The 18,803-nt window shown below is 41.3% G+C and overlaps 2 protein-coding genes across 2 annotated transcripts in view; one reads left to right on the top strand and one right to left on the bottom strand.

Moving 5' to 3' along the window:
- LOC308300870 (5-hydroxytryptamine receptor 3A-like) overlaps positions 1 to 2,760 on the bottom strand; it is a gene marked incomplete at both ends in the record, with an annotated part of 21,499 nt that extends 18,739 nt beyond the window's left edge. The window contains one exon of the mRNA XM_080744766.1: positions 2,748 to 2,760. Coding sequence (XP_080600892.1) covers positions 2,748 to 2,760 — 13 coding nt within the window. The remainder of the gene's footprint in view (positions 1 to 2,747) is intronic.
- Positions 2,562 to 18,803, top strand: LOC308300389 (protein NLRC3-like). Its single transcript, XM_080744207.1, has 9 exons — positions 2,562 to 2,644; positions 4,024 to 4,155; positions 5,492 to 5,569; positions 6,069 to 6,142; positions 10,962 to 12,657; positions 13,226 to 13,399; positions 14,019 to 14,174; positions 17,450 to 17,499; positions 18,110 to 18,803. Exons 2-9 carry the CDS (start codon positions 4,043 to 4,045, stop codon positions 18,664 to 18,666), a joined length of 2,898 nt encoding a protein of 965 aa, XP_080600333.1. The 5' UTR covers positions 2,562 to 2,644; positions 4,024 to 4,042; the 3' UTR covers positions 18,667 to 18,803.

The following is an 18,803-nucleotide window of genomic DNA, read 5'->3' as shown; positions in this document are numbered from 1 at the left end:
CTTGTACCCCCCACATTTAGCACAAAGATGGGAAAATATTAATTCTAACCTACTACTCTGCCGCCATAATGCGGAATGCCCTGACATCTTCCATTAAAGGACAACTTTGTTTTTTTTACAACAAGGGTTCATATTTTAGATTGTAATTAGAGAAAAGAAAATATAAAAATGTTTTCATTTACTGCTTTCTATCGTTTTAGCCATTTTAGCTAGTTTGATTTTAGTGGTTGGGGGCATGCCTACAAGTGGCTAAATATGTCTTTTTAGCCCATTCCCAACATGCACCGCCATATTTATGACTTATGGGGGCTAGTAGTGTTACTGTAAATAGTAATAAAGAATTTGTTGGCTCGTAAAAATACATATTTAGCCACAGGCACGCATGCCCCACCCACACATCAAACTTGCTAAAATGGATAAAACGATAGAAAGAAGTAGGCTTAAATGAAAACATTTTCACACTCACCCATTTTCTGTAATTACAATCTAAAATACGAACCATTGTTGTAAAAAAACAAAGTTGTCCTTTAAAGGATGTGAATGACTGACTTCTAAACTGGCCTGACAAAGCATCTATCAGAAAACTACAGGTGGAGATAGATATTGAATCCCTTTGGATTCATAATAACTAACCATTTCCCCCCTGTAAATATAGCTAGATATATAGATATTTGTATTTGTTGGTCTGTGTTCATATTCTAGGCTCTGTTGATGAATTCAACACATAAGACCACAATGGAAACAAACAAGTCTCTATGTTGGTAGACACCAGGGCGTGTCCAATTCAATTCAATTCAATTCAATTCAATTCAAAGGAGCTTCATTGGCATGAGAAAACATACATTTACATTGCCAAAGCAAGCATCACAAAAAGTGCCACAGCACACCCGTGGGCCTGCGCACCTCACCTCTGGGTGAACAGATGACAAGTTTCTGTTGGGTAATGAGTGGCTATCTGTAGTTTCTGTTTACTATTGTGTGGCTGTTGTTCTGAGGTTTCAGCTATCACCCGAGAGCCCCAAAACGTTCAGCTTGTAATAGCTACACCATAGAGTTATAATAAGTAGAGCTACACAACATGTTTTATGCAGGCCTACTTCCAGCAATCAAACTCAGTTTGGTCTTTTTTATCGAAGTGACACATACAAAATAGTGAAATATTCAGAAAATGTCAATCTATAAGGACACTCTATAGATACTTAATGCACAATCGATTTGTTTATTATTTTTTTTCCACCTGACATCTCTTTAACTAACTTATCAACATAACTTAGACTCCAGATGAGTGGTTAAACTGAAGTGATATTGATGAATTCCAAATATTATTAAAGTATCCTGTGGCACCGCTGGACTTGCACCATCACGGCACCCTAGACCAATGGTTCTCAACCTGTGGGTCTACATGATCTACAGATCATGCAGATCTACATGATCTACAGATCTACATCTACTCACAACGCCTCGCAACGATCTGCTATTGTCACAATAGAACCGTGTTATACAAAATGTAATGCCTCAACTCTTAGTGCTTGTCAGGGGGGTAATTTTATTATCTAAAATTAGATTATTTGGGGGGTCGCGGCTTGAAAAGGTTGAGAACCACTGGCCTAGACGGCATCAACTTTGAGAAACCCTGGTCTAGTATATTGCTCAAGGACATCTCAACAGTAACCTTAAGGGGAATCAAACTATAGGAACCTTCCAATTCCAAGACAGCAGCTCTCCCTCCTGATATAGTACTGCCCTGAGTGTTAACCCTATCAATCTATCAGTTTGTCCGCAAATATACTTTTGATTGAAGAGACAGACAGACCTGCTTTATTACTAACCAACACCTCTACTAAACATTTTATTTTAGGTGCAACAAATCTAGAACATGCATTTTGAAGCTAGTTTTGTAAATCATTGGTTTTCAAACTAAGTGCGTTCCGTCCGGGGACCCCCAGGGTTCCTTGAGGGAGTTCCAGGGGGTCCCCAGCTAAATGATAGTTAGGAACCAAATGGACCATTATTGGGTCTATAACTCAGAGAGTGTACAAATGGAACCAAAATGGACCCGTCAGGGTCCATATTTTGTAAAAAAAAAAAGGGGGAAAAAAAGAAAGGAAAGGAAAGGTCCAACAAAATTGACCCATTTGGTTCCATGTGTACACTCTCTGAGTTACATTAACATTGATTTTACAATCTAAATAGGGGTCTCAGTCAGAGATAGAAATACCATTAAATTGGGCCTGTATATAGCCTAAAATGCATGTCAAACTAGGGGTCCTTGACATTAAAATGGTTAAGAATCACTGCTATAGAGCTGTAAAAAGTCTTCTCTTATGGGGGTCCCTGGCATGTCTTTTCAAATGGGGGTCCGCGGGCTAATAATAGGCTAAGTGTAAATTTGGGGTCCTTGACATGACAAATTTTGAGAACCACTGGTGTGTAAGTATCACATGTTCGCCACTAGATGGCACCCTAAGACAGGAATTGTTCCATTGTTACTGTCTATGGGCAGAACATCAGCTCTAAAGTGAAACTATAAAACACTGGAAAATCCCCTCCTTCACAAGACAGTTGAAGACAAACCGGTAGCACTGTGATCGCACGCTCCATTTTGAGGAACACCAACACATTTTAGGCTACTGCAAACTGAATGGTAAGTTGATTGTTTTTGACTGAATAGGTTTTTGACCTACGTTTGTTTGATTATAGACCTACCATTTCTATTTTCTTTGCATTTGGTGTGTTGATGTTTTTACCTTGTGCTGTCATCGTTTATTGTAAATTATTGTCTCTCCGTGTTTATTGGCTTTCTTGCATTGTTTTGGGAAATTAATGTCTTCTTGCATTGTTTTGGGAAATTAATGTCGTAGACTGACATATTTGTCATATTGTGTTGTTGTGTGCAAAAGGAGCAAATATAAGCTGATCTGTGCGTGTATTTGATGGCTTGATGCCCTGAAGACTTCTCTCTTTTCTGCTTCCCCTTTTCAACGTAAACCTTAAAGTTCTTCTTACCTGTGCCTTTTTTTTCCTAATTTCCCCTCCCCCAAATGCTCTACGCATCACTTTTAGATCAAGTTGCTTTGCAAGTTGCTGATCCGGCCTGTGTCTATACCGGATACGGAATCGTTTCTTGCATGTTATGTGTGCGTGTACATAACCAGATACAATAGGCGGGCTCTAGGCCGGATCACACCGGCTAATTCGTAATAGAAACCAGGCTTCTCACGGGTACGGAAACTGGAAAGCCTGGTGAATAGAACCATAGAACGGGTGAATCGAGGTCAGACTTGCAGGCTATGCTTGCAGGCCTCTAGTTAGTTCCTCACATTTTACCGTCAATCACGTGACCACGGCCTTTTCTCTTTCTCATGCAAAAAGTATGCCTACTCAAATGTTTTACTCAAGTAAAAGTATCTATACTGCAATGTAGAAATACTCTAGAAGTAAAACAAATGTAGGCTACAAAAGTATTGGCATCAAAAATGTACTTAAAGCACCCAAAGTAAAAGTACTCATGCAGAACAGAATGTCCCATTTAAAGTTTTCAAATGTATAAAACATCTTTTGAAAGTAGCCAAATGATTGTGAGCTTGTACATCGTCTATTTTCGGCTATTTTCAAATGGCCAAATTGTCCATAGAGCTGAAGTGGTTAATGTATGTTTTGTAGACTAATAATAATAATAAAAATCTGCAAAGTAACTACTAGTGACTAAAGTGCTCAAATAAACATAGTGCAGTAAACGTGCAATATTAGGACCTGAAATGTAGTGGAGTAGATGTAAAAGTATTGAAAATAATACTCAAGTAAAGTGCAAATACCTAAAAATTGTACTTAAGTAAATGTTCTTAGTTACTTCACACACCACTGCATATTTGTATAAAACACGTCACAACTTTGCCAGATATTTGGAATCCGTTGGTTGGTATCTGTAGGCCTATAAGCGGGTGTGTGCAGCATGCAGGTGTCGTGCACAAGCATCCAGTATTTCCTGTTTCCTGATCTGTTCTCTTGTCTCTGCAACCAAAGGTTTAACAAAGGCCGCATCATGAGTGAACCCTGGGAGAAACTGGTCGACGGACCACCAGAGACTCCAACAGCCAGCTGTGTGTCAGTGGAGAGTGACCGGTGTGAAGATGAACCAGGAGCCCCAGACACAAAGTATGGGAATCCTTCTATAACAGGGGTGGGCAACTTTGATGACAGAGAGGGCCACTGTATTTCCACACTCACTCCAGGGGGCCACATTGCATACTGTTGCTGTCAACAGAAACCTCTTATCTCCATATTTGAACGTAACTTATTTTGTAAAGTAATGTCCCACTCCATCATTCTACTATCACACATAGGCCCTAAGTAGTCTAAGTAACGTGTCACATTGTGACACGTTACTTACTTACAAGTGACGCTTGTAGACTTGCTAGACTGGCATTTTTTTGTGCTATTCTTTAGTTATACTCAAATGCATTTTGTTATACTTACAATTTGTTAACTTTATGAACTTTAGTACAAATAAGTTAATATACAAAGTAATACTAGTATTATACAAATGCAATACTAGTCATTAAAAACGACTAATATGGACAGAAGTAATTAAAACAGGTCCTGTTTGCCTGTTTGGAATTGGAGCAGCTGAAATCAATAATATATCAGTATATGCACATGGCAGATATGACACATAACCTAAATATGCAAAGAAATGACGGACATATTTGACAACGTTATACTTAAAAAAGAACTAAACATTGATAGTGTAAATAGCCGATCTACAAGCTCACAACGCGCCGCGATGCGACGCGTTGTGAGCTTGTAGATTGCCTATATCCACTGCTATTGCAACATGGAAACCATTATGATGATTTATGACAAAATAATTGTGATTATGTCAAATAATTGTGATTATGTCAAATAATTGTGATTATGTCAAATAATTGCGACTATCTCAAATAATTGTGATTAGACGATTATTTAATAATTGTGACGGGCCTACCAGTGGTTCTCAAACTTTATTTTTAATTTTTAATCAGAGCACCCTTGGAAATAGCTTTTTCATCCATAGCACTAGACTAGAGTCTTACATTCATATTATCTTACGATACGCAAATATGTAAATCTTTCCCCCTAAGATACAGTATGTCACAAGGAAAACCTGAGAGAATATCGGTTTCTTTTAGGATCGATCGAAAACAACTTTTACACACCCTATGTGTGCAGTTTGTGAATTAAGTCGTACATTGGCGAAGCTACGCTATAGCCTACTGGCTGTCTGCTTGTTTGCCTGTCCTATTTATGCTTCAAACTATGGAATGCATATCTGTCTATAGATGCAACTGTTATTGCACTGTATTTTAGTGCAATCCTTCACTGTTTCACTGTCTATTGTTATGTTATTACTATTTCATGCAGTTGGGACTGGGACATAACATTACAGAATCTTGGAGAAACAGATTTGTGTTCCATTCATGTGATAATTTTAGAAACAATTTTATCATTTCAGACCAGAGTCTCCAACAGCCAGCTGTGTGTCTATGAAGAGTGACCAGTCTGAAGAGAAACCTGTAGCCCCAGACACAAAGTATGTGAATCCTCTTATACAATCCTCCTATACAATATACAACTATGTCTAAAGATATTGACAATTTCATCAACAAATAAAAACTAGACTAACGTGTTAAGGAGGGACTGGTGGAGAAGAGATCCAGTAGAACTAAAAGACGAGTCATTTAATGTTTGGTTGCGCTCAGGTGTTGCGCTCTGAAAACAGCAGATTTACAAGCGTATAAGCTTGTAGATCTGCTGTTTTCAGAATGCAACCACGTCTAAAAGTAGGCATTTCGACGCCTTTGCTAAAATCAACTGTAGATTTAGTCGACTAAAATCTTATGATACTTAGTCGACTAAAATATGACTACAACGAAATATCTTTTTATTCCAAAGACTATGACTAAAACTAAATCAAACCTTGCTGTCAAATTAGAATTAACACATACGTGTGTGTGTGTGTGTGTGTGTGTGTGTGTGTGTGTGTGTGTGTGTGTGTGTGTGTGTGTGTGTGTGTGTGTGTGTGTCCACAGAGAGGGGAACAGTGGAGAGACCTTCACACAAAGCCCTGGACTGCAGACACCACATCAGACCAGCACCGTACCAAGTAAAGCCTAGTTTATATACTTGCTAGTACGAAAGCGTTGCTCTCTGAAATAACAGATTTTCAACAAAAGAATCGTATTGAAGTGTAGTGAAACTCATTTCCCCAAATTGCACCTTTCTAGTTGTATTGTATCCAGTTTTTATTCTGGGATTGTAAATGATAAACCATATATTTCCCTAGGGCAAGCGTCTTTAACAGGGAGTCCGGGACTCCTAGGGGGTCCTCAGAGTTACTACAGAGGGTCCTCCAAATCTTTATGTGATAGAAAATAAAAAAAAATCTCCTTTTTTATATTAACCACCTGAACGCTTGCGTCCATATCTGAGAACTTTAGCCAAAAATAGCAGATCTACAAACTCACAACGCCTCGTGCTGAGCTTGTAGATCGGCTATTTTTGGCAAAGAGGTTTGGTGTAGAGGGGAAAAAGAGCTGACAAGTACAGAGTGAAATGTCAAGTTTATTATGTATGGACGGTTCAAGTGGTTAAATATCTGAAAACACAAGTTGACATGAATACAAAATACACTGATGAATGATGATTGTGCTGTCACACGATGAAACTATATGGAATCTATGAAAAGGTTGTGGGGGTATTAGATAAATTATTAAAGATAAATATGGATCTATAAATCCATAGTTAAAATAAAACAAAGAGCCAAAGGACTATATTTCTTATATTGCTGTATTGAGGAGAGACAGACAAGGTAGACAGAGCAGTGGGCTGCCATCCTGGTGGTAGCGTTCTAATCTCTCTCCCCAACCATAGCGGTCAGGTCGAGAATTCTCTCTCCCAAAATGGAAGTTTAACATGTATATAAAGAGTACAGTTATGACAGTAAGAAGTCGTGGAACTTATTCATTTGTTCCCATATCATAACAAGGAAGTAGTAGGAACTCATTGATTCGTTCCTATATCATAACAAGGAAGTAACAGGAAGAAAGGGACACGTAGTGTTGGTAATTTTCCACCACTCGTGACTTATATCATAGTATCACAGTATATCAAAACATGATTACATTCAGGGCATTCAAAGTTATTATGACCTTTAATCAGTTTGCCTGAACCTACAGTATATATGCGACCAAAATGTGGTCTCTTATATACTGTACGTTCAGTTCATATTATGCCTTTATATGGTCATATGAGACTCATACACCAATAACATAATTATGTATCATAATTTATCCTAACAATCTATCCTTTTCATTTTTGTATGAGGTTCATATGACCTCCATATTAAACATTTTATCAGGGTAATAATAATAATAATATTATGAAGACTTTAATAATATTTATAAATTCAAATTTTCGAAAAGGACTGTAATATATTTTTTTTAAAAGGGAACTGGAATAAATCCTTAAAGTTTAAAGAAATGTGACACATCATTCATCGTTTCTTACAGATGAATGAAGACAGAATTAAAATTGAATAAACAGATAAAAATAAAGAATAAAGAATGAAAAATGAAAAAAGAAAATATGAGTTGATCGGATGACCATTGATCGGATGACGATGATGACGATGATGATGATGAGGGTGATGATGATGACGTGGTGATGTTGACGTTGACGTTGGGGCATTGTAGAGACGTGAGGGAGGAGGACGCAGGATGCAGTTGATGTGGGGTCGTTCTTCTGGGTCTCTCAGGTGATTCCTAGGGGGGACGAAGACTTGGCCAGTTTACTGTTTCAACAACAATTTAGTTCATCATGATAGTGTTTGTACTACACATGGCATCAACAACAGTGCAACAGAATTCTCACCGACAAGGCACGATTTTTACATCGTGCCGCTGCGGTTGATTGGCTCGTGCACTGGTCTGGCCGGGCCTCAGGTCGTGGTTCGTCTGCACCCCATCTCAGTCAGGTGGTTCTCAGTTGACCCGATTCTCCTCCTTCCCCACACTGCCTTCCTCCTCTCTCCGTCAGCGTCAGCCCATGAAACAGAAATATTTCAAATTAAGTTTCAAATAAATCTTAAATCGATGAAAAACCAAATTAAATAAATTAAAATCAAATCAAAATGAAATTAAAATCAAAATGAATCCTTAAACACTCCCCTTTTGTTACAACTTATAGTTGTGACATAACAGTTATAATAAAATAATTTAAATTATTTAAATCAATGAAAAGGGCACTATACAGTACCAGTCAGGAATGGGGAGAGTTGCTAGACACTGTGTCTAGTGATAAGTAATACGCCTGAAGGGCGAGAAGCGACCTTGTGTCCTTCCCAGCGATGGGGTCTAATTTGGTTGTTATGGTAAACAGGGACATGACGTTCCCAACCAAGAGATTTATGGGTAATGGAGTTTTTAACAGTAAGAGAACAGAACAATTAAACAAAATACCATAGACAGTAAACAATCAGAACGTTTACGAAAAATAGGAGAAAGGAAAGTCTAAACAAGACATGTTCCCAAAACAATTCTCTCACACACAGACCATCTGACCTTGAAGGCGGCAGATGTCTAACAGGCACACAGGCACACATACGCACACACCTCGACAGGCATGAATCACAGTCAACACGCACGCTCACGCACGCACTCACACAAGAGTGATGGAGAGGGAGTGGAACAGATAAGGGGTTAAAGCGACATTTACGCACACACAGGCGCATGCCCGCACTCACACATACAGTATTGGAACACACACACAAGTGCACGCACGCACGCACACGCACTCATGCTCACAGAGATGGGAGTCAGAGAGGGGGGGGTTTACTGAAGCAGCACCCACACGCAAATCTTCTGCTCGCACACACATACAGTACGGTAAATTCATTCTCACAGAAAAGTCATCAAATAAATGAAATTATAGTATAATACACAGCCAGAATCCTCTGGAGGATTTTAAAACTTAACGTTACAACATATTATATTAATTTAGGCTAGTTCCTGACTCCCCTGCCTGCATCGCGACTGCAGCAAGGGAGTGAGGGACATATAAGAGTAAACAGGAATTATCAATACTGTAAACGACCATAATCCTATGGAGGGCTCTAAAATCTTAAAGTTACAACAGTTTAAATTAATTTAGGCATCAATAATTTTAGTTAGTTATTCTTAATCTTAAATCTTAACTTTAATTTCTCAGAGACATTTTAAAACGTCTTAAAAATATTTAATATTACAGAAAACAGAACTGGTCAGTAACATAGTCTTAAAGATAAAATGTTGTTTCTCAATTTCCAAATGGCTTGGCGCAAAGCCATGAAACTGAGAGACCCAAATAAACACAGATTAATCGATACAGTTACAAATAACATAAACAGCCGACTGCCTGAGTCGCTGTTCCAAAACATTCCGCAACTTGATCTAACAGACACTGAACTTGCGGAGGACATTCCGCTTGATCTAACAGACACTTGCGGAGGACAAACAAATAATGACCCTTCATAGGGTCCAGACAAACAAAAACAACTGTACCGAAAAAAGTTAAAGTCTGAAAATCAGTACTGTCTCCTCATCACGACGAGCGAGGGAGACCAAAACCGGAGAGAAATAGATAAAAATAGATTTAAGGTGTTGATCACCACCTTGAAACGTAAGATGAAACAAAAAGTTATACGACCATCTGTATCTATAGCAGATAAGGGTTAATTTACGACGCGTGTCAAACCAAAACATTATTAGACTCCTCCAGACAGAGGGAGAACATACTTCACAAATCATATCAATTATCATAACATTAACATCGTTAATTCAAAATTCAACAGACACGACACGTTACGGGGACTTAGTAAATATGTACTTATCTTAATCACTTAGGAATTTGCCGGGCGTGGAGATCCCAAAGCACCGCACACGTCGAGCGTCGGTGGAGATATCCAACCCTTCGTCACACGGTCCGGTGCTGATGGATGTCCACGCGGGTCCACATTAATCCAAAACTCAGATAACACTGTTGTCTAAATAAAATCCTTTGTCTGAAAATACAGCAATGTAGAGAATTCCTTGCTGTTCTTTTAAAGCGTGTCGGAACGTTTTGGCCAGCCCTGGTGAGAGAAGGACCGTACTATCAGTACCGGTTCCTCAAGTCCCCCCCTGGCTGGTCAAACGCACCGCAGCTTGACCATTCTCGAAGGACCAATTAATAATAAATTATGGATCTCTAAATCCATAGTTAAAATAAGACAAAGAGCCAAAGGACTATATTTCTTTAGATTGTTGTATTGAAGAGAGACAGACAAGGTAGACAAAGCAGTGGGCTGCCATAGTGGTAGCTTTCTAATCTCTCTCCCCAACCATAGCGGTCAGGTCAGAGGATTCTCTCTCCCAAAATGGAAGTTTAACATGTATATAAAGAGTACAGTTATGACAGTAAGAAGTCGTGGAACTTATTCATTTGTTCCCATATCATAACAAGGAAGTAGTAGGAACTCATTGATTCGTTCCTATATCATAACAAGGAAGTAACAGGAAGAAAGGGACACGTAGTGTTGGTAATTTTCCACCACTCGTGACTTATATCATAGTATCACAGTATATCAAAACATGATTACATTCAGGGCATTCAAAGTTATTATGACCTTTAATCAGTTTGCCTGAACCTACAGTATATATGCGACCAAAATGTGGTCTCTTATATACTGTACGTTCAGTTCATATTATGCCTTTATATGGTCATATGAGACTCATACACCAATAACATAATTATGTATCATAATTTATCCTAACAGGGGGTCCCTGCTTCATCTCTCTCTCAATTAAGGGGTCCTTGGCCTGAAAACGTTGAAGACCCCTGATGGCCTGCTCTAGGGTGTAAAGTGATGATTGAACCCGTGTTAACATTGATGAACTGTTGTGTTTCAGTGGATGTCAGTCTGCAGGAGGCTTTAAAGACCAGTCTGACAGAGAGGTTAGAAGGTCAGAGAGAAGACATCACTGCTCCAAGAACAACGCTCCTCGTCGCGGACGGAGACAGTGTAGGGCTCGACAAGCAGCACGAAGTGTGGCAGCTCGAGAAAGCGTCCAAGGAGATGATGACCCTCCTCGGCACGCCGATCGCGTGCGCTGATGTCTTCCTCCCCTTGCCAGGCAGTGAGACGCCCGCCCGAAGAGTTCTGACGAAGGGCGTCGCCGGCATCGGAAAAACATCCTCCGTGTACGCGTTCACGCTGGACTGGGCAAGGTGCACGGCCAATCAAGACATCGATCTCCTGCTTCCGATGTCATTCCGGGAGCTGAACTTGGTCAGAGACGAGGAGTACAGTCTTCTCACACTGATCCAGGAGTTCTATCCAGCATTAAAGAAGTTGACAGCAGAGCAGCTCGCTGCCTGGAGAGTTGGGTTCATCTTTGACGGTCTGGACGAGAGCAGGTTTTCGATGAAATTCAACAGCGACGACATTGTCGCTGACGTCTCGGAGACGTCGTCGGTGGACTTGCTGTTGTCAAACCTCATCGAGGGAAATCTGCTCCCCGCAGCTCTCCTCTGGATAACGACCAGACCTGCAGCAGCCAATCAGATCCCTCCCGGATGTGTTGACAAGGTGACAGTAATACGAGGGTTCACAGGCGACCAGAAGAAAGAGTACATCAGAAAGAGATTGAGCGACGCGAATCTGGCCCACAAAATCATCGCGCACATGACCAAAGCAAGGACCCTCCACGTCATGTGTCACGTCCCTGTCTTCATGCGGATCACTGCTACCGTTCTGGAGGACATGTTGAGGACGGACAAGACTGCGCCGACGCCCAAGACCCCGACTGCGATGTACTGCCAGGTGGTCCAGAAGATTGACCGGGATGTTCTTCTGAAGCTGGGCAGGCTGGCGTTTGAACATCTGGAGAATGGCACCATCGTGTTCTACCAAGAAGACCTGGAAGAGTCTGGCCTTGATGTGAAAGAAGCCTCGCTGTACTCGTCAGAGGTGTGCCCAGGGATCTTCAAGGCAGAGAGTGTGCTCCTCGAGAACACGGTCTACTCCTTTGTTCATCAAAGCATGCAGGAGTTCTTGGCTGCAGTGTTCCTGTTCCACTGTTTCACAGAGGGGAACCTTAAGGTTCTGAAGAAATTCTTTGGAGAGAAGTTTAAAATTGTCTCCCCGGAGGGCTTCCTGAAGAGAGCCTCGAGGGAGTCCCTAGCGAGTCGCAACGGACACTTGGACTTCTTCATCCGCTTCCTTCACGGCCTCGCGCTGGAGTCCAACCGAAGTCTGTTGGGAGGTCTGCTGGGTCAGGCGGAGATTAGTCCAGAGAGCCTCCAGAAAGAGATCAACCACCTCAAGAGCCTCAAGACGACCGATTACTCTCCCGACAGATGCATCAACGTCTTCCACTGTCTGCTGGAGATGAACGACAACTCTATTCTTCAGGAGATCCAGCAGTACCTGAGGTCGGGGAACAGACCGAAGACAGAGCTCACCGACACCCAGTGCTCGGCTCTGGCCTTCGTGCTGATAATGGCGGAGCAGGTCGTGGACGACTTTGACCCCGAGTCGTACAACGCATCGTGGATGGGGAAGTTGAGGCTGATGCCAGCTGTGAAGAACAGCATAAAGGCTCGGTTAGTAGTCAGAGTCTATGTACCGTCACACAACTAACACTATAACTAGAAATTAACATTACCTAGAAATTAATAACATTTAAACCCATTTAGACCTGGAACGGATCCGTGTTACTCTAGATTTTAACCACTTTAACAAGTTATTTTATGCTTTAACTATTAAAAAATAGCAGATATACAAGATCATAGCGCGGCACCGAGGACCACGCTATGAGCTTGTGGATCTGCTATTTTTGAAAGACCGTGAAAATGTTTGCAATGAGATGGGGGTCGGTCAAATACAAATGATTCTAATTCTTAAAAAAGTTGAGCACCACAGATTAAGAAACATTTAGAAGACATTTCTAGGTATTTTTCAGGTCTTAATGGGTAGCAAGACAACCTTCCATCCGTCTTTCACTTCTCTGCGCTCCGGTTCCTCGTTCTTGGTTACGTCAATGTACCTTTTGATGTCTTGACAACCAGATATACAGTACATCGTTCCTACAGTACATCGTTCCTTGACAGAGAACTTGGTTGAATATGTTCTAATCGTCTCATTAACACATTTGTTAATCTGTAATCACAGACTCGTGGAACAGGACCTCAAGCTGATGCACTGTGAGATTGTTGCTGCAGCTCTCGGTTCCAGTCCATCCCACCTGAGGGACATTGACTTGAGCTACAACTACCTCGACGTGTCCGATATGGAGCTCATCTGCGCTGGACTCAAGAGTCCAAATTGTAAACTGGAGATTCTACGGTCAGATTCAGTCATTCATTCATTCATTTTTTATTTTCATCAGTTATATGTGGTGATGTGAATACAGTGGTGAGAGTTTGAGTGTGAATAAGGTTGATGTGGTAACCCACGTTGACTGACTGACTTAATAAGGTACAGTGATGATAAGGTCTGTGACTACAGTGACAAACTTGAATACCTACACTATGTATGTTTGGATAATTTGTTCATCATCATCCCCTTGTTCTGAATATTATTGATGTTGATATTCTTAACACCAACTGTATAACACCTACTGTAAGAAAGCAATATTGATATTTAAATCAACTTGTATTATACTAATTATTAAGGAATACTTCAGCCAAGAAATTACTTTATTTCTTTCATTTTCTTATTAAGCTTTGATGTCTTAAACACACTGAGGAAATTCCTTAATAATCCAATCCAAAAAGTGAAAAGAAACTCAGTGAATTGAAGTGAATCAGGTACGGATTTTAATAGGAGCAAAACAATATTAAACACATATGTTCATAAAATTCCAAAACGCCGCTCCTAATGCAGCTTCTCTATCCAGGAATAATGTATCCTACAGTATTAGCAGATGATCAAACTAACATCTGCTGTTTGGTTCTTCCTGTAGACTGGCTCACTGCTGGCTGTCCAAGAGAAGCTGTGAACTCCTGGCCGAGGCCATCAACTCCAGTCCGTCCCACTTGAAGATGCTGGACCTGTCCTTCAACATACTCCCGCAGTCCAGTGTCAACCTGCTGCGCTCTACTGCAAACAAGGAGCTCAGGTGTGTAGACCTCCTGGACCTTGTCCGAGTGCATAGATAGATACATATCGTCATTGTTGGGTCGAAACCTTTAAACTAGTGAAAATAGCAGATCTACAAGCACACAACGCCTCGCGGTGCGAGGCGTTGTGTGCTTGTAGACCTGCTGTTTTCACTAGTTTTGTGCGACAGTCTTGTATGGTGAAGCGGGGCTTTACTTTACGAAAAAACCTGAAACTTGGAGATACAAGGTTTCTGCTCGACAGTGACGATATTCATCCACTCACAAGTTTTTGATCTGTTACATTACAATATATATATATACAGTATATATGTATATATTAGCAGTGGTTTTCAACCAGTGGTGCGAGTGGTCCAAATCTAAATGATGGAGAGTTTGTAACCAAATGGACCCTTATAGACATTTAACTCTTGAGAGTGTAAAATTAAACCAAATGGACCCTTACGGGTCCATTTTACACTCTCCCTTACGGGTCCATTTTACACTCTCCCTTACAGGTCCATTTTACACTCTCCCTTACGGGTCCATTTTACACTCTCCCTTACGGGTCCATTTTACACTCTCCCTTACAGGTCCATTTTACACTCTCCCTTACGGGTCCATTTTACACTCTCCCTTACGGGTCCATTTTACGCTCTCAAGAGTTCAGTTGTTCTTAAACATCTGTGTTACTTAATTTACAAGAAGTCTACACAATTTAGAGAATGTAGAAGAATTTTTATTTTGATCAACGTTTGCCTGTTATCTCTCCTATGGTATTGACATCAATACGGAATGGAATTGTGGACAAAATCTTATCCAACCATAAAAAATATCGCCCAAGGTTTGGGCTAAAGAGAGGCTAAATCTCATCAAATGGTGGTCCGTGGCTCAAATGCAGAATAAATAATGGACCTTGATATAAAAAAAAGGTTGAAAACCACTGATATATAGTTTCATATATTGTCTCATCCCAAACACCCACCAAAGCACAGCACAGGAGTGAACACAAAATGCTCACAAAAAAGTAAATCACTAGAAAAGTGCACTCCAAAATATCTTTTGACAACATAAACAAGCATTAGTCGAAAAACATAAAGTAGGCAACAAAGGGAGAAACGGGGAGTGGAGTGCTAGAGTAGCGCATTTATAGCGTTTGTATAACGGCATCTACAGTTGCCATAGAAAGCAGAACATTGTCTTTGTTTGGTGTGTGTTTGTACAGAGACATGCAGAGAGGCAGGTGTTCTTGGCAAGGCCTATGGGGCCTTGTAGATCGGCTACTTTTTAAATGTTTGCGTTACACTGTCATACAACAAAGAATAAATACACTGATGATTGTGCTTTCAAACGATGAAACTATATGGAATCTATGAAGAGGTTGTGGGGGTCCCTGCTTCTTCTCTCCTCTAGTGCTGACCACTGATATCTACCACCAACATGCACAAGCCTTACGTCATTTTAGTCAACTGTCATTCCTGCAGTGTAAAAATTATACACGCACGCGCGCGCGCACACACACACACACACACACACACACACACACACACACACACACACACACACACTCACACATCATCTCGGCTGTCATTGTACATGAATATGAAATCAAACTTGTTCTTGGAAGATTCTATTCTGCAGCTGCAGCTAAGCATGAACATGTTTAAACGCACTTGTTGTCAAATCCAGCCTCCTCCAACGCCGTTGTGAGCATGTAGATCTGCTATTTTCACAATATGTATCTGTGGAACCGTGTCACATTAACTCTTTCTCAGCCACGTGGAGCCACTTAATATTAAAACCGGATTAAACCGTAGTTCATCAGACATGCAAACAGTCCCAAGGTGAAAAAGGTGACAACTTTTTTGGCCAGAAGTCTTTGCCGCGCACAGCGCGGCGCGAAATTTTGGACCTTTTTTGGGTCGGTAGGGTGAATTTGCACAATTCTAACTGGGTAAAACAGTGACTTACTCATATACAACATGCAGCAAAATTGGACTTGTTGCCTACCGATTGTTCTATCTAGATATAACGAAGAAAATTATAAATATAATATAGCCTACAGTACAGATATAGTTATAGGAATAACCTATAATATTTAGGGACTTGTCTTTAATAGACAGGCATAGACAGAGACACAATGCACGCTGTGAGATCGGCTATTTTCTATCTTACTTCTTAAATAGGCCAGTGTTTTCTAAGATAATTTCTTTGATTTTTATTTTATTTATTCATGAAATTAGAAGGAAAAAATAACTTTTCTTTATTTTAAATCATTAAATGTTATTCTTTTTTGGGGGAGAATGTTTTTTGAATGTTTTTAAATGATACAAAACTAAATGTAGGAAACGAAACATTAAGGGACCCATAAACATTTTTTAGCGACCCATAAATGGGTCCCAACCCAGTGCTTGGGAAACAGTGTTGTAAAACCACAGATGATTGTTGTATTCTCCGCTTTGAGAACTGTCTGTGCCTCTGCCTCACTCTGCCTCATTTTTCTCTCACGCTCTCTCTGCCTCATCTTAAAATAAATGCGAGAAATCTCTGTTCTGTCTAATAAGAGGCAGATGGAACGGCATGATAGCGTTGATTTAGCGTTAGCTCTGCGCGCTAGACAGTGGAGTTCTCCACTAACGGTCTAACGCTATGGACCAGAGCTAATAGCGTTAGCATGTAGCAAAACTATCCCATCACCGTTGAGGAAAATCAACAAACGTAGGCTATAGTCGATTATGTCACGTCACCGCATCGATGCAGAATAGCGACCTCATCGCGATACAAACGAATTAAAAAGTCCAATCCACAACTACACCACACTATCAATATCAACGACAACCTATTACTATGTTCAGCTCTCCGCTCAGCTGCTCTGGACAGAGTCAACTCCCTCAGTCAAGCATGGGTGTTGACGTCACAGGCAAGAGAAAGCGAGCGCTTGATTTGTTCAAAGATAAAACGACCATATCCCCCATCCACCTTCAGACTACTGCACTGACAAAACGGACGGAGCCAAGAAGAGAAAAAAAGCGCTCCTCTTCTCACTGCTGCTCAACGCAGCCTAGATGACATGACACCCCCCCAAAATATTTTTACATCGAATCTGAACGAATCACACAAACGATCAATTTGGATTAAAAACGGCGATTTTCGCCGAAAAGCTACAAGTTTGCATGCCTGTCATCTGTACTCGAATTAGCCGACCGGAATTTTGGGGGTCACAGCCTAAAAAGGTTCGAGAACCCCTGTGTTAGACAGTTAGACATTGATGCAATTGTTGTTTTACTTCCTACAGTGTGAAGCACGGAGGAGAACATTGGATTGATCCATCAACCCTCAGAAGATGTGAGTATGTCTGTCTGTGTCAATATCACACATTGACAATGTATGATAGTTTTTAAGTGGCTTGTGTCTGACAAAATGAATATCAAATATAGAAACACTGAATCAAGCAACTTAAAAACGTGTCTGGGGTGCCGTTTTGTGTCTTCCTTGCTTTTCTATGCTCGCTTATCTCTAGTCTCCTGACTATGATTGGCTTTCAAAGTTTTCAGGCCCTGGGTAGGCAAACCGGCCTGGCAGAGCACACTTTTGCTAGTTTGCTCTAAATGTAATAATAGTTAACTTCCTCCCGCGAGGGAAAACCAGTAGTTTCAGCCCAACCCAGCTGATTTGCTGCCCACAAGGAGCACGTGAGCAATTAGGGGTTAAGAGTCTTGCTCAGAGACACACATCGGCATTGCTACCCTGGCCTGGAATCAAACTTGGGACAACCAGGGGCTCTGGCTCCCCAGGCGGGCTCCCTAACCATTCAGCTATGCCACCCCTAATGAAAATCTGATTTTTACTTGATTGGTGAAATAAAGGCTGTTGTTGTCGTTGCTGCTGAATGATTTTCCTGTCTGGATTCTCTCTCTCTCTCTCTCTCTCTCTCTGTCTCTGTCTCTGTGATCAGATTTCCATATACCCAAACTGGACCCAAACACGGCAAACAAAGGCCTCGCTCTCTCTGACGACAACAAGACGGTGACACAGGTGGGACGGGAGCAGCCGTACCCCGATCATCTCGACAGATTCGATACGCTTCCACAGATCATGTGCACGGAGGGTCTGACCGGACGCCGTTACTGGGAGGTAGAGGTAGACGGAGATTCCGATGTGGCGGTGACTTACAGGGGAATAAACAGGAGAGGACAGGGCAAGGGCACTTGGCTCGGTCTAAACGGCAAGTCCTGGACCCTTTTCCTCTGCAAGCAACGTTTCCTTATCAGATACAACAAGAAGGAAGTCGTCCTCCCTGTTTATCGCTCCGGCTCCAACAGAGTAGGAGTGTACGCGGACGGTCCCGGTGGGACGCTGTCCTTCTACAGCATCACCTTCTCTGACACACTGATACACCTGTACACATTCCAGTCCACATTCACTGTGCCCCTCTACCCTGCGTTTGGTGTTTACACCGGCTCAGTGACCATTCACGAGGCACCTTATGTGCCCACTCAGCCCCTCTCATAAATGTGTGTGGATCAGGGGTGTCACACCAAATTCTGGGCCCTGGGTACAAGGATTCACTGCGGGCCCCCCATGAATGTTCTTCATAGGGGGAGGGGGTTTAACCCATTTAGACTGGGAACACATTATTTTGTGCTTTA

The sequence above is a fragment of the Nannobrachium achirus genome (assembly GCF_963921795.1).
Source record: "Nannobrachium achirus genome assembly, chromosome: 16".
Taxonomy (NCBI): domain Eukaryota; kingdom Metazoa; phylum Chordata; class Actinopteri; order Myctophiformes; family Myctophidae; genus Nannobrachium; species Nannobrachium achirus.
This window is presented reverse-complemented; position numbering and strand designations above follow the sequence as displayed.

Coding starts and splice junctions, on each gene's coding strand:
- LOC308300389 (XM_080744207.1), top strand. CDS start 4,043: ATGAGTGAACCCTGGGAGAAACTGGTCGACGGACCACCAGAGACTCCA. Junction 13,400..14,018: donor TGTAAACTGGAGATTCTACG/GTCAGATTCAGT, acceptor TTCTTCCTGTAG/ACTGGCTCACTGCTGGCTGT. Junction 14,175..17,449: donor ACTGCAAACAAGGAGCTCAG/GTGTGTAGACCT, acceptor TACTTCCTACAG/TGTGAAGCACGGAGGAGAAC.